This window comes from Pelecanus crispus, chromosome 2 (genome assembly GCF_030463565.1).
Source record: "Pelecanus crispus isolate bPelCri1 chromosome 2, bPelCri1.pri, whole genome shotgun sequence".
Classification (NCBI taxonomy): Eukaryota; Metazoa; Chordata; class Aves; order Pelecaniformes; family Pelecanidae; genus Pelecanus; species Pelecanus crispus.
In genome coordinates this window covers 166,701,375-166,715,716 of record NC_134644.1, presented here as the reverse complement: position 1 = coordinate 166,715,716, position 14,342 = coordinate 166,701,375, and the positions used below count along the sequence as shown (strand labels likewise).

Genomic DNA, 14,342 nt, shown 5'->3' with positions numbered 1-14,342 from the left:
ATTACGCATCTTGCACTTTGTTAAATTTACTGGAAGTTCTTACTAAGCATTTCTCCAGAACCTGGCATACCTTTAGGGACCTGGACTTCTGGGGGGACAATACATCTTTTCACATACAGAAATAGCCTGCAAATAGTTGCATCCTGTGTTGTGCAGTGGGAAGAAGACTGGTTTAGGGTTTGCTCCTGTTGAATGAAACACTAACTTTAATGTGAGAGGAATCATACCGTTACTCAGAGTTTGTACTGGCCAATGAGAAAGTGAGAGAAAAGAGAAAGCAAAAAAGTAGATTTGTTCTTTTTTTTTTTTTTTTCTTTAAGGAAAACATAGAGCACAGAGGCACAGATTAAAATATCAGTTGTATAGAGCAGGGATTGATTTCCTCCAGTCTCACTGATGGGAACAGTTTACTGTATGTTCATCGCCCAAAAGTTCATTTTTATAATCATTAGTATTTTTGCCTTTTGAACAGAAAAGAGAGAAGTTCCTGCAAGTGTTCCTCACTATTTTAGAGCTGAGGCCTAAGCTACAAAGCCAAATGGCATAAGATCCTCCAGGAAGGGATTTGCACAGCCTCAGAATTTAATACATGAAAATATCTGCAAGAAAAAAAAAGTAATGGAGGATTCATGAGTGATTTAGGTTTGAGGCTCTTCATTGGGAACATATGCATGCTGTGCTTCTGCTTAGCAATTTTTTTCTCAGCTACTTCAAGAGCAAGACTTCTCACTTACCCGTAAAGAAGCTAGGAAAACAACAAAGCTATTTTAGTAATATAGATTTTCAAACCAGAGAGCAAATTTTCTCACTCTATGTCAATACAGCAGAAAACACCTCAAACCAGAAAGTCCCAAAGCTGCCTTAGAAGGAAATGGAAGTGATGGTGCCAAGTGGATACAGAGAGAAGGTTCCCAGCTGTCTGGTCTCCCCATACTAGACTCATACTGCCTCTTCTGAAACCATACAGTCATTCCCTGAAAAGCAATTTTAGTACTATGGGAAATTATAGTGTGGAGAGGGTCAAAAATGTAATGCCCTCAAAGCAGAACACTTTCAAAAGTAAAGTTCAATATAAAACCAAACACACTTATACTTTGATCCACCTCCTGCAAACTGCTCGAATATTCATGTTTCCCTTATAATCTGGAGCAACTTAATGGATGTAAACATAAACAGACGGTAAAGCCAGGAACCACACAACCACTGCAGCCACTGTCTACGTCCTGAAGGCTTTTGAACTCGGTTCTGATCAGGCAAAAACTGCTGTAGGGCACGCATCTCCAAGTGCAATAGTTAGAGGGAAGGACATGTGCAGGCAGAGTTATGTATATTTAGTGTTGGGAACACCATCGCAAAACAGAAAAACTGGAGAAAAGCTGGCACAGAGGGCATTTGAACCTGAGATTTTTTTTTTTTAAGTCTTTCATTTTAAAGGGAAACACTGACTTTGAAAGAAGTTCCTTACACCATCCCTAACTCACTTGGGAAACCACAGCAAAGATCTGCCAGTCTGTGGTCTCTGCATAATTGCTCTAGGACTTCCAAGCTAAGGGTCATTCTTTAGTGTCAAAGGTAATGTAATAAATAGAAAAAGAAAGACATTAAAAAATTAGTTATATTTTTGGTAATGTGTGAATTGTGTTTCTCTGAGTCCAACCCAATAAGGAACACAATTTTTTCCACCACTGAGGACCTGCCTACTGGAAATTAACATCTGGGACAGTTCAGCTCATGCCCAATAAAGTAATTTTCAATCTCAGTTAAAGAAGCTGGGAGAGGCAGTCCTATCTGAAAAAAAACATTCAATTATAGTTCCTTTCCGCTGTGCAGTCACAGCCTGCCTGAAAAGATAAATATATCAACACCAAAAGCTCAAACACACAACCCCAGCATTATAAAGAGTCTTTCCATGAGCATTTATACTACCTTGTTAGTGCCTCCTAAGAGCAGACACAGAGAAGCAAAACAATTAAAAGCAAAGAAGGCTTAATTCACAGAAATATCAGAGGAAAAAAACTTACCAATATCATGTAAGTCAGGGAGAGAAGTTGCCGGGATGTTTTCCAGCTGAGTCCTCCACGTGACATTCACCCCCAGGTGGTCCACACTCAGGCATTCAACGTAGACAGTGGAATCATCACAGGCAGAAACCGAGCCAGTATTTCCAAACACATTTACCTCGAATTCAAATAAATGAAACCATGGTTAGTCAGCCTGAGAACATTCTAGTTCTTGCCCTTCTCTTTTCAATTGCACTGTGCTATGCTCAAAGGCAACTTTTTCAAAAAGGCCAAAGCAGAAGTAGGAAAAGATAATTTTAGCATGTCATTTACTCACTATAAGAACAGTCAAAGGGTTTTCTTCCATCAAAATACATTTTTAATAAATATTAGACTGATGTGATATGATTTCTATGGCTACAATTAAGCTGATCTGCTGATGCGGGGTCAGTGAGAATAAACATCCTATTTTCTCAGCTATCCATATGAGAGTTCTGCCAATCTTGACAGATTTCATGGCATTTTCTGCTCTTCCACCACTCTCAAAAGTGCAAAGTTCTACTTTGTGTCTCACCTTTTTTATAATACCAAAAAAAAAAAAAAAATCCCAAACCCAACCACCAAACAAAAAACACCACCAATAACAGAGAAGGAATAGAAATTACCTGGAGATGACATAAACCACGGGCCTTCAACTCATCTAAAATAAATATCTGGAATGCCTGGAGTAATCCAGAGTAGTCAGAACTACAAGTCTTCTCAGCAGGTAGTAGTAGTTGAAAATGTGTTTGAGCTTGGACTGTCTGAAGTAACTGGAGCTCTAAAAATAAGTAGAAAGGGCATTTAGTAGCCTCACTATTTAATGTGGAAACTGACTTTCAAAGTTACTTTGAGAAAAGAAAACACTGATTTGGCATTTTGATCTTGCATCAATAGCAACTCCCCATTTCTAAGTGAAAGCAGTAGAGTTGTCTGTATTAAATAGTAAGCAGCAAGAGACGTGCTTGATAAATACATGTTGTGTATTAGAGAAAAAGCCAGGTGACATAGTTAAATAATAAAAAAGAGATATTTTACATTGGAGCACTAACTCACAGAAGGATAAGGAACAATCTGGATCATTAATGATGATTTTTTATAAGCCTTGGCAGATAGGAATTTCCAGACAACTAGATGAAAGCTGACGTTATGCCAATACTTAGAAAAGAAACAGGAAGACAGGAATTATTGACCTGTCAACCTCTGCTTCTCTCAGACACAATCATGAAAGAACTTCTATTAAAAAAAGGAATTAAAATATTAAAGCAATTAATACTAACTCAAATGGGCTTTCAGAAACCTAGCTGTCAAATTAACTAGGAATCAAGTTTTAGGATAGAATAAATTTGATTGCATATTTTGTCTGTGTCAACACAGACATCTACAAGGGCCTTCCAAGTTTTTGATAGCAAACCAAAGTGATGCAAATCACGTAAATCGATGAGAAACCTGTGAGCTCAACAGTCACAAAATGAAAATCTATTTAGCCAGTTTTTAGGCAGAATAAAAAAGGTGCCAATTTCTTGTCTCCACGGGAGGTAACACTGATCCCAGGCTTCATGGAGGGTTTGTTATCTCAGATTCAGCACAGTGGTGATGCTGTAATGCCACCTCCAAATGGAGCTGGCTCTTATCCCACCAGCCTGGAGAAGCACAACTCTCCCTCGTTCACCTCCTCTACAGACCCTCACTGCATCATGTACAAGTGTCACTGCTGGAGCACAGTTCTGTCTCTCACTCCCAAAGGGTGAGCGTGGGAAAGCCTGGAGAGCATCCAAGGAGAACAGTGGGAGGGACCGGAGGACACAAAAGCTTGCTTCTTCCTGCAAGGCACAAAGCCCTCTATCTGTTTAGTTTATCAGAGAGTAGTTATGAGCTGATTTAGCCACAATCTCTAAGTGTACACATAAGGAACAGGAAATAAGATGTTTAAGAGTGTGGGTAATTATCCATTGGAATAAATTCCTAAGTATTGTGGTGAATTCTCCATTATCGTGAAGTTTATTCAATTGCCTTCAGATGTGTTGGGAGTTTTTTCTCTCTCCTTAAAACCATGCTCTATTTCAAACACAAATTACTGTGGGAAGTCCTTAGCTTGCATTAAACGGGAGCTTGTATCAGATTGCCACACACTCTTCTCTGGTCTTACAAACAGTTATTCAACTGCAATCAGGCAAACATGGAAGTTACTTCATAACATGCTACAAAAACCTAGTAAATATGATTACAGACAAAAGTCTCAGTCTGAAATCTAAAGCTTAAAATCATTTACATTTGGAATAGAAGACCTGGGGTACAACTAGAATGTGTCAATACAGCAGTTTCCAGAATGGGCTTAACCCATTCTGGAGGTGAAGAGTAGCTCCAAACTTGGCATCAAGATCTGCATTTCTCAAAGTTCAGCACTGCTACAAATTACCATTTTGATCAGAATGTATCTCTAGTTGAAATAATTGAAACGGCCAACATTAATATCCAATTACATGAGCTCTGAATAGACAACTGATGCTTCCAAGATTGAAAGTGACATTTTCTTCTGGAAAGAAAAATGGTTTGAAAAATACCACAATTCAGCCATCAAAGACAACAATAATCCTAAAGAACAGACTGCTGCAAAAAGATGTAGAAGTAACAGTGACTTGATTACGCAAATAAACAGTCAAGTTCTGCCAAACTCAAACATCTGGTGCTCATCTGTTCTTCCAGGACTAAGTGGTTCCATCAGAATCACTTCATGGTGCCAGCATCTTTTAACTTGCAAAGAAAAATCTGCATATAGATTGAATAACTATTTATAGCTATATTATTACAGAAAAGTGGGACTGTTTCCAGCATATGAGCTAGCCAAGAGACAGAGATGAAAATGGCAGAAGATAGGACTAATCTACTGCACCTTAGTTTAGCAACTCCCATATAACTGTTGTGTCCTATTATTGTCATTCACACAGTAGTTTCATGATGAAAGCACATTTTTGTACATCTATTGACATTGCTCTGTGCCCTTCCCAGCCCACAGCAGTGCAGACGTACTCTGGCAGGCCTGATAGAGCGGGGCAGCTGAGACCCATCGATGCTGTTGCACATCACACTGAAACGACGTGCCGGAAGAGGCGCTGTGGAAGCCCTGGCGACACACCAGCCGGCACTGCTGAACGCTTGGAGCTTGCCCAGAAACGTTTTCACAAAATACAGCTCCATTGAGAACAGATGAGGCACCGAATGGCAGAGCACACTCCGGACCTTTAGGCACATGAGAAAGGGGATATATTAGTGGCATACTATGAAGCACTTCTAGTAAAAAGTCTACATAACCCTTGTATCAACAGAGAAAACCTAGACAGCACCCTCTGCATTTCCCACTCATGTCAACTTGGATCAAGTTTGTTGTCAGCATGGTTCAGTTTACTAAAGCTGATGAAAAGACACATATTGACTTTGATGGGTAATGCCTTGGGTCCAGAAAGCTACATGCATGGTTTCTAAGAACAGAAAAGTTTAAAACAGTCATGAATAAATTTAAGTATGAAATGAGACGGAGGTTTCGAACCACCAGCAGAACAAACCTTTACAAAAGATATTGAGTGGAAATAGGCAGAGCCAAAAAAAAAAAAAAATCTCAATTACCTTTATAGTGAAGTTTGAAAACTTTAAGATCAGGAACTCATGACTACAGTGTCTTCAACAACATCAGGATGTTTCTGGTGACTCAGCAGGTCCTTAACAGTAGTCTACAGCTTTGGACTTGGAGCACAAATTTTACCCTATCAACTCACTCTGCATAGAATCATAGAATCATAGAATCGTCTAGGTTGGAAAAGACCTTTAAGATCATCCAGTCCAACCATTAACCTACACTACCAAGCCCACCTAAACCAATCAAGGGTAGACTAGACTAAACCATATCCCGAAGTGCCACGTCTACCCGTTTTTTGAACACTTCCAGGGATGGTGACTCCACCACCTCTCTGGGCAGCCTGTTACAATGCTTGACCACCCTTTCCGTAAAGAAATTTTTCCTAATTTCCAGCCTAAACCTCCCCTGGCGCAGCTTGAGCCCATTTCCTCTTGTCCTATCGCTAACTACTTGGGAGAAGAGACCAACACCCACCTCACTACTACCTCCTTTCAGGTAGTTGTAGAGAGCGATAAGGTCTCCCCTCAGCCTCCTCTTCTCCAGGCTAAACCACCCCAGTTCCCTCAGCCGCTCCTCATAAGACTTGTGCTCCAGACCCTTCACCAGCCTTGTTGCCCATCTCTGAACACGCTCCAGCACCTCAATGTCTTTCTTATAGTGAGGGGCCCAAAATTGGACACAGTATTCCAGGTGCAGCCTCACCAGCGCCGAGTACAGGGGGACAATCACCTCCCTGCTCCTGCTGGCCACAGCATTCCTGATACAAGCCAGGATGCTGTTGGCCTTCTTGGCCACCTGGGCACACTGCTGGCTCATGTTCAGCCAGCTGTTGACCAACACCCCCAGATCCTTTTCGGCCAGGCAGCTTTCCAGCCACTCCTCCCCAAGCCTGTAGCATTGCATGGGGTTGTTGTGACCAAAGTGCAGGACCTGGCACTTGGCCTTGTTAAACCTCATACAGTTGGCCACGGCCCATCGATCCAGCCTGTCCAGGTCCCTCTGCAGGGCCACCCTACCCTCCAGCAGATCGACACTCCCACCCAATTTGGTGTCATCGGCAAACTTACTGAGGGTGCACTCGATCCCCTCATCCAGATCATTGATAAAGATATTGAACAAGACTGGCCCTAAAACAGAGCCCTGAGGAACACCGCTCGTGACCGGCTGCCAACTGGACTTAACACCATTTACCACTACTCTCTGGGCTCGGCCACCCAACCAGTTCTTTACCCAGCGAAGAGTATGCCTGTCCAAGCCGTGAGCTGCCAGCTTCCCAAGGAGGATATTATGCGAGACAGTGTCAAAAGCTTTGCTAAAGTCAGTCATTTCACCCCTGCTAGCCCACTGCAACAGGCTATCATAACAGGCTAACTAGAATGATAATTAATTTCTACTAATCTGTACAAACCATTTCACTCAATATTAGCCAAATCCCAACCTAATTACTGAATGTATCCAGTAATAATGAACACTTCTGAGCTCTAGAGCTACAAAATATAGGAAGAAAAAACAACTTTCTCACTTATAAATATAACGAAAATGTTGTTTTCATATAGTACAATTCACTTGCTTGCTGTATGTATAGATCGTTTTCCAAACACCCATGCTCAGATCAGTCCCTACCTCCCTAGTCACCAGAGGAAGGCAAACACTGCTGATGGTTCAGGTCTGAGCAGCCTCTCTCTCCCCTTCTGATGGAGATATGGAGATTAATTCCTTAACTTAGCAGCCGCTTCAGTTAAAGCTCAAAACATCACAGGATGAATCTGGGATCCAGTGTGCACAGTACATCTTTGTTTTCCAACCCCGAGCATTTCAATGCCAAAATAAAAGGCTTTCATATCTGTATCTCTGAATTGTCAAATACATTTTTTTCCAAGACTCCTTTATAGCACCTTTTCCGCATTAACTCTGTAAATGGGGTCACTACATTCGTCCTCTTCACTCATTGACACTGTATCCAGTTTCTTTTTCAGTAAAGGTGGAAACCTGGCATCCTTGCTTAACAAACTTTTAATAAACCTCCCAATATTTTAGGACCGAAAGATATCACTGTAAAAGAGATAGCAATACTTATCCTGACCAATGTAAATTACATCCACCATTATGTGTAAATTATGTTAATATCTCTTAATACAAAGTATATAAAAATCAGTCTATGTCTTTATATTGCTCTAACACATTTCTATATCCAGCAAGTCAAATCCAGTCTCAGCCATATGCTGCTACAGTCTTTTACTGTCTGTTCCAATGAGAGATGGTATGTAAACTAGAAAAATAACCAGCCCGCAAAACATAAGTGATGGATGGTTTCCTGGTGTGGTTCACAGGTTTCAGTTCACAATCAGTAATTTGCTCATTTATCCCTCTACAGATGTCAACTCATTTACTATCATTATCAAGCCTGTACCATTTTGTCATTCTTCTATTTCTGCCCCAATTGCTCAGTCCTGTAAGAGTGAATCAGAATCCAGCTGAATATTGACACTTCTTTCATAGGTGTTTCTAAAGATTTCTATAAGGAAATTACGGTCTTCAGGACCTTCTCTGGAAGGCTTTCTCTCCTCTCTCTCCACTCAGAGCTGTGGAAAGTGGGCATGAGGATGGGACATGCATGTGAGGATTGCTAGGATACTTGGCATCATCTCTCTAGTGCATGTCAACTAGAAAAAAGTTGTATTCTACCTCTGATGGAAATTATTAAGCTAATGAAAACCTCATTGCATGCACTGGGCACTGTGAAGTTATTACTTGCTGTTTACAGCTGTCTGTTCTGATGTTGGAGGAGAAGTTTATCATATTTTCCTACCACAACAGCTTCTTTTGCTGATAGACAAGATCTCCAAGATAGTGAGATAGTACTCCTTTCTCTTTCTCCTGAACAATTATCAGTAGTTCCCAGGATTAGAGGTATAAGGCTGGATAGACTGAGGGGAAAAATAACTTTTGCTTCTTTATTCTTACACAATAACTAAGTTGTTTACCATGAAAAGGTTCCATTGCTATTTCAAAATCCAGGAAAATCATTAACTATTATTTCAATGGTATTTCTATGCAGAAAATAACAAACAGCTTTCAGTAAAGCCAGGTTTCCACTGTATTTTCAAAGCAGTTCTCTCAGCTCAGTCTTTTAAAAAAGAAAGGTCATTAATCATTCACTCACTGTTTCCTCTAGGAAAAGTACAGCATTGCAGGATCCCAAGAAACATCAGATGTGCAGACAAAACATAAAATCATCTTAGGGGCATATCTCAGGGTACACCTACACCTCCTTATAACATATTCCATAAATTCCCTTGGAACTTAGGGGGAAATCTAGAAAATTGACCTTTCATGGAGAGAGGGAAATATCAAGGACTTAACATTTACAACTAGTTCTGACTTTCCTGGCCTACTAGAAACGCCTCCACATTTCCCTGTTCACCTTCAGAGTCTAGGGGAAAGTCAATCCATACCGCTGAGTGCTGGGTGTTGCACTGAGTTCCTCCAGCTGTCCAAACAAAATAAATATCACACAGCCCCATGTCCTACAGAGATACTAGCCTATCAACTGAAAGTAGGATGGCAGCAGCACTGTACGAGCTGATCAGTCTAAGAAGAGGTAGAAACCTGTACTGGACTGCTATGCTTACTATAGCTATGCCACCCCAGCTCTGGAGCTCGTCTCTTCAGAGCTCAGTTGGGCACCTCCACACAACACCACACTGCATGGGGCAGATACAGCCCTGGGGTCTCCTTCTTCTCATAAAATCCCATCCACATAGCTTTCTATTGGTACAAGATTGTTCAAAGAAAATGATGTTGGTGGTGGTTTCCAAGTTGGCTGAGGAGTTATCTAATTGACTAAAATGCCTTACAGCCAGTTGGGCTGAGACAATCAAGTGTTTGGTTGGTGAGCATGTGTTGCTCTTTACATCACAGAATCACAAAAGGAAACTGAAGCAATTTCTTATCATGTGGTCTCATTTCCCTAAATCTACGAACAGCTCTCATTTAAAAAAAACAAAAGAGTTATGGAAACAGTAGTGTCCTGGTTGAAGGTTTTCTTTTTACATCTCTAGTTTCCACTAATCATTACACTTTGGAGCATAGCCCTGTAGAAAGTTTAATTTGTTCTGCTTTGCTTCAGTGATGGAGAGATGTATAAAGGCCATTGCAAATTAAATTTATCCAAATGTCTCCCATTTGGACGTCTCACCGGAAACCAGGAGTGAATTCTAGTGCTTCGCAGCTCTGGTCATGCAGAAAATACTCTGTGAATATATAGTGTTTTGGCACTTTTTCGTAACTCTGGTCACAAGCCAAGAGTAGGAACGGCAGAAGCATACATTTTTCAAATTTTATTTCAGTCAGTTGAATGGCTTTTAATCCCAGAACCAGCTCAGACTGAAACAGGTTCAAGTTTGCAGCAAGCTGTTCAGATTGCCATTTTCGCTAAGTTTAATAGCTCAACTGCTTTGATTTAACCAGTTTCATGAATAAAGAAAAGTCAAAGATCTGCTCCCTTCTCCTTTCGCCCTGACAAAGCACTTGAAGAAAACTGGACATCATGCCCAGGTAGGTCTGAAATCTGCTATAACACTGAGATAACCATACCTTTAGAATAAAAATCTCTGTAAAGATCTGAACAAAGAAGCTTACATACAACTAAATATTGGAAAAAGTTAGGATCTGGGTCAAGTTCCAGACCTGGTCTTGCTCAGAAGCAATGCGCCTCAAGCAGGAACTCACTTGCACATGCAGGTCTTCCTCTGCTTACTCGTGTCCCTGGCACCTCTTCTCCATTGTCAAAGACACACCAGCAGCTCTCTTGATCCTGGCTGCACTGCACAGGTGAGAAAGTCCCGTTGTCCCCTTCACACTGTGGGATGTAGCCTTTGCCAGCTTCTTGTAAACCAGTTTTAGACTTCAGAATTTTACAGAAACTAGGACCTTTAAAGAGAGAAATTCATTGCAAGGTACAGAGCAGAAGACAACAAACTGATCATCTGCAGAAATGAACCATACTAATGTACAGAATTGTCCTAAACAGCAGTTCTTTTAGCCTGTTTTTGCATAAGGAAGGTGAGTGTTCATGAAACTATAATTTGAATCACCATAGGAATGTGAAACTTTACTTCCACTAGAAAAAATACTTCTTTTTCCCTAGAGATTAAAGTGTAGTTTATATGGGTTTGCATCAATAAAATAGTAGAAAAAATACTGATACTTATTTTGTATTAACATTTTTTTGCCATAAATTTTATAGTGTATCATATAGATGCTGATATTTTAATTTTAAAAAAATCAAATTAATCTTTTTAATAAGAATTTTTGAGTGAGGTAATTTTAAGTGTAACAATACAATTATTTAAATTTTAAAATAGTCAAAATGTCCCAATTTAATACTTTCAAAACTGGGAAAAAACCAACCATGGAACAGCAATATTTATGGTCTCCCACAAACAAACAAAATGGACATGAGCATGTGGAACAAACCCCTGACAAGAAGATCCAAAAAGTTCAGTCCAAATTTGAGACAAAGTTGGCTCTTACTAATTTTGTTCATCTGCTTGTAAACCTGTTTAATGAACAATTACACAACTAATTCCTCAGTGAACGTGCAGTTATTTATCCCCTATCAGGCCTGTTGCTGATCTTCATGGACTTCTAGCATTAGCCCATATTTTAGCCCAAAAGAAAGCAGACTTGCTGTGTCAGATGAAAGTACTATCTAACTCACTATCATCTCCTGAGTAATTATCTACTCTGTTACTGACGTTTCAGGAGGTTTGCCTGAAGCCAGCAGATTATGCTCCCAAATTTTCTATGGGACATGGGAAACAGAAAATCACTAGCTATAGAACTGAAGAAACAAGCACAGCGGAACTGTGGGCTCTTGGGCTGCCTGTATTGCTCAGAAGAGCAGAGCCAGTGCACGGGCTCCAATATATCATCCCAATTCCTACAAGCAGAGATTCTTCAACTTTTTGGATCAACCGTCTCCTATTAGACCTCAACAGTCCTCTGTCTTTATTTGAAAACAATATAGAGGTATTATAGACCTAATTGCATTCCATGGAGCAGTTGTGGATCATGTAAAATGGACTCACTGACTGCACATGGCCCAGTTCTCACAGTTCAGGATTCACTGCCTTAGAAAACTCACCCACAAGCCCAAAGAATTTTCTATGGTGGTAAGAAATGGAAGGTAAAAAGATGCATAGAAGCCTGTTCATCAGTTTGTCTAGACTGGTTTATTTCTGGTATTACAAAAGTAAAGGATAACTATCTTCAGATACCCTTTCAATGTTGGTGCACTTGTATGTACCATACCACTGAGGAATTAAATTGTAAGCCCCCTGTGTTTCATGGGCATCATTCTGAAAGGGAAAGTACATATGCTGCAAAGCATGAGGCATTGCCACTAGCGTCACAGGCTGTGGGTAAAGCATTACTCACACTCAGGATTGCCATCCAAATCTTTGCTGCCACGCTGAAATACTTCTCCTGACACAGGATCTACACACCAAATATCTGTGCCGGATCTCTGTAGCACAGCGTATTCTCCTGTCTACAAAGAATCAATTACATGTCATTGCAGAGCAATGTATATTAATACAGACACACCACAAGCCATACCCCAAAGTTTGATTAAAATATTTGATTATATTCACATTTGTCCATTAATTCAAAACATTGAAAAGAAACACAAAATATTAAAATACAGTCTACCTAATCTAATACACAGACCAGGCCCTGAGAGAAGCAATATGCAGACTGTAAGCCCATTGAGATAAAGTTCTGGTATAATCTTGGTTTGAAATGTCTGTTTCTTGCCCATTGCAGGGCTCTATCCTGCTCACTACCATGTTTGAAAGCATCACAGACCCTGTTTTGGGATACCTGCATCCAACTCCCTCTCATCCTGACGTTCTCTGACAGCTCAGGAAGAGCCCCCCAAATGTCAGTCAATTAAGCTGTGTCTGTTAAGCATAGTCCTGCAAAAGGACTAGGCAGAGCCACCCTGTAGGAGGGCAGCATAGGCAGGGACAGAGCTTCCTATTCCCCGTCTTCATCTCAAAACTATATCAATTCTGTTTTATGAAGGGCAATGCCTGCTTTTTTTTTTTTTGCCTTACTCTTTTCTTTCAGGTTAACAGGAATGCACAAGGGATGCTTAAGGAGCATAGACTGAAACTGTACAGGCCTTTGGCATGGCGTAAGAAAAACCAAGGAGGTTTTGTTTCTTCCTCCCTGAGTCATGTTAAATCACCTCAAGGCAGTAGGGGATGAAAAGATCAGCTGTAGAGGCATCCAGCTTTGAACCGCTCTGTTTCCAGCTGGAAATTAAGGCATTGGTTCGAGACCGCTGACATGATGTCTGGCCTGTAAGAGGGAAAAAATACATGCACGTTAAAATAAAATCAAGTTCTAAAAGCTAAGCTAGAGAAAGGAGTACATCCCCAGCTCCTTCACACATCTCTTCACGTGGCTCTGCTGCAGCCTCAGGCAGAGAATTCCTGACCAGTGTTTGATAACCACAGAATCACAGGATGGTTGAGGTTGGAAGGGACCCTTGGAGACATTTGGTTGGACATCTGGTCCAACCCCTCTGCTCAAACAGGGCCACCAACACTAGAGGGTCCATTCTCAAATCGTGCAAGCCGAAATCACACATAGTGAAATTAAGTGAACTAGCAAAACAAGCATAAAATTCCTTTTTCTTTTGTTGCAATGGTTAGAAACAAGCCTTGCATCGTGCATATCATACTAGAATTTTCAGTAATTAGAATTTGTAAGAACAGGTAAAGACAAATATTTAGGAAGAAAAAACAACTGACATTTGGGAAGTTCTGCTGAGCGTGAGACCAAGGAATCTGTCACGTAACGTCCTCTCTCATCCACACACCAGCAATGACCTGGCCAGGGAAGAAAAGCAGCTTTATTTTAGATGTTGTACTGCAGTATGCTTTGTTGCGTACTGGGAAGATTTTCATCCTCAGTGGCGCTACAGAAAGTGGTCAGTAAATCTAGGTCACAGTTAACTCTGCTATCGAGAGATAAGTAGACTACACCTGAGAGCAGTGGTGAGAATGGAAATGTCGCAGCTCTGGTGAGACTCTTTCATTGCAGCCCTATCCTGCAGCATATCATCTACTCCCAGCAATTTGGTGTCATCCACAGACTTCCTGAGAGTGCACTCCATCTCATTGTCCCGGTCATTAATGAAGGCATTACGCAATACCAGCCCCTGAACTGACCCCCAAGGAACAATACTTGCAGTGAGCAACTGAACATCGACTGATTTTTGAGCCCAAATGAGCTGCCACTTGAGTCCCTTACTCCAGTCAATTTTTCACCCATCTTGTAGACTTCACCTCTCCCCACTTTGGCTACAACAATACAGGTTTTCCATCTTTTTAGTAGAATTCTGCTTAGCTTTTCTTTGTTCAGACAGCTCAGAGTGTCTTATTAGCATCTCCTCACCTGTGCTCTCATAGCACTGAGTTGGCTCCCAGTTTCCCAGGCCATCACACTGTGGGATGTAAGGGAGAAATCCCAGCTGCATTGCTTCCCCAGCAGAATGTTTTGAAGTAAAGTGATTCCGCCAGTAGAAATGCAAGACTATAAAAGATAAACAAAAGGAAGCTGTTAGTGGCCAATACAAGATATTTTAAATGCACATT

The 14,342-nt window shown here is 40.8% G+C and overlaps 1 protein-coding gene across 1 annotated transcript in view; it reads right to left on the bottom strand.

Annotated features, from left to right (window-relative positions):
- Positions 1–14,342, bottom strand: part of TG (thyroglobulin) — a 167,469-nt gene that overhangs the window by 133,367 nt on the left and 19,760 nt on the right. The window contains exons 12-19 of the mRNA XM_075705217.1: positions 14,143–14,280; positions 13,497–13,574; positions 12,929–13,041; positions 12,115–12,226; positions 10,405–10,605; positions 5,070–5,279; positions 2,666–2,820; positions 2,022–2,178 (exon numbers count right to left, since the gene is read on the bottom strand). Of these exons, the coding sequence (XP_075561332.1) occupies positions 2,022–2,178; positions 2,666–2,820; positions 5,070–5,279; positions 10,405–10,605; positions 12,115–12,226; positions 12,929–13,041; positions 13,497–13,574; positions 14,143–14,280 (1,164 nt within the window). The remainder of the gene's footprint in view (positions 1–2,021; positions 2,179–2,665; positions 2,821–5,069; positions 5,280–10,404; positions 10,606–12,114; positions 12,227–12,928; positions 13,042–13,496; positions 13,575–14,142; positions 14,281–14,342) is intronic.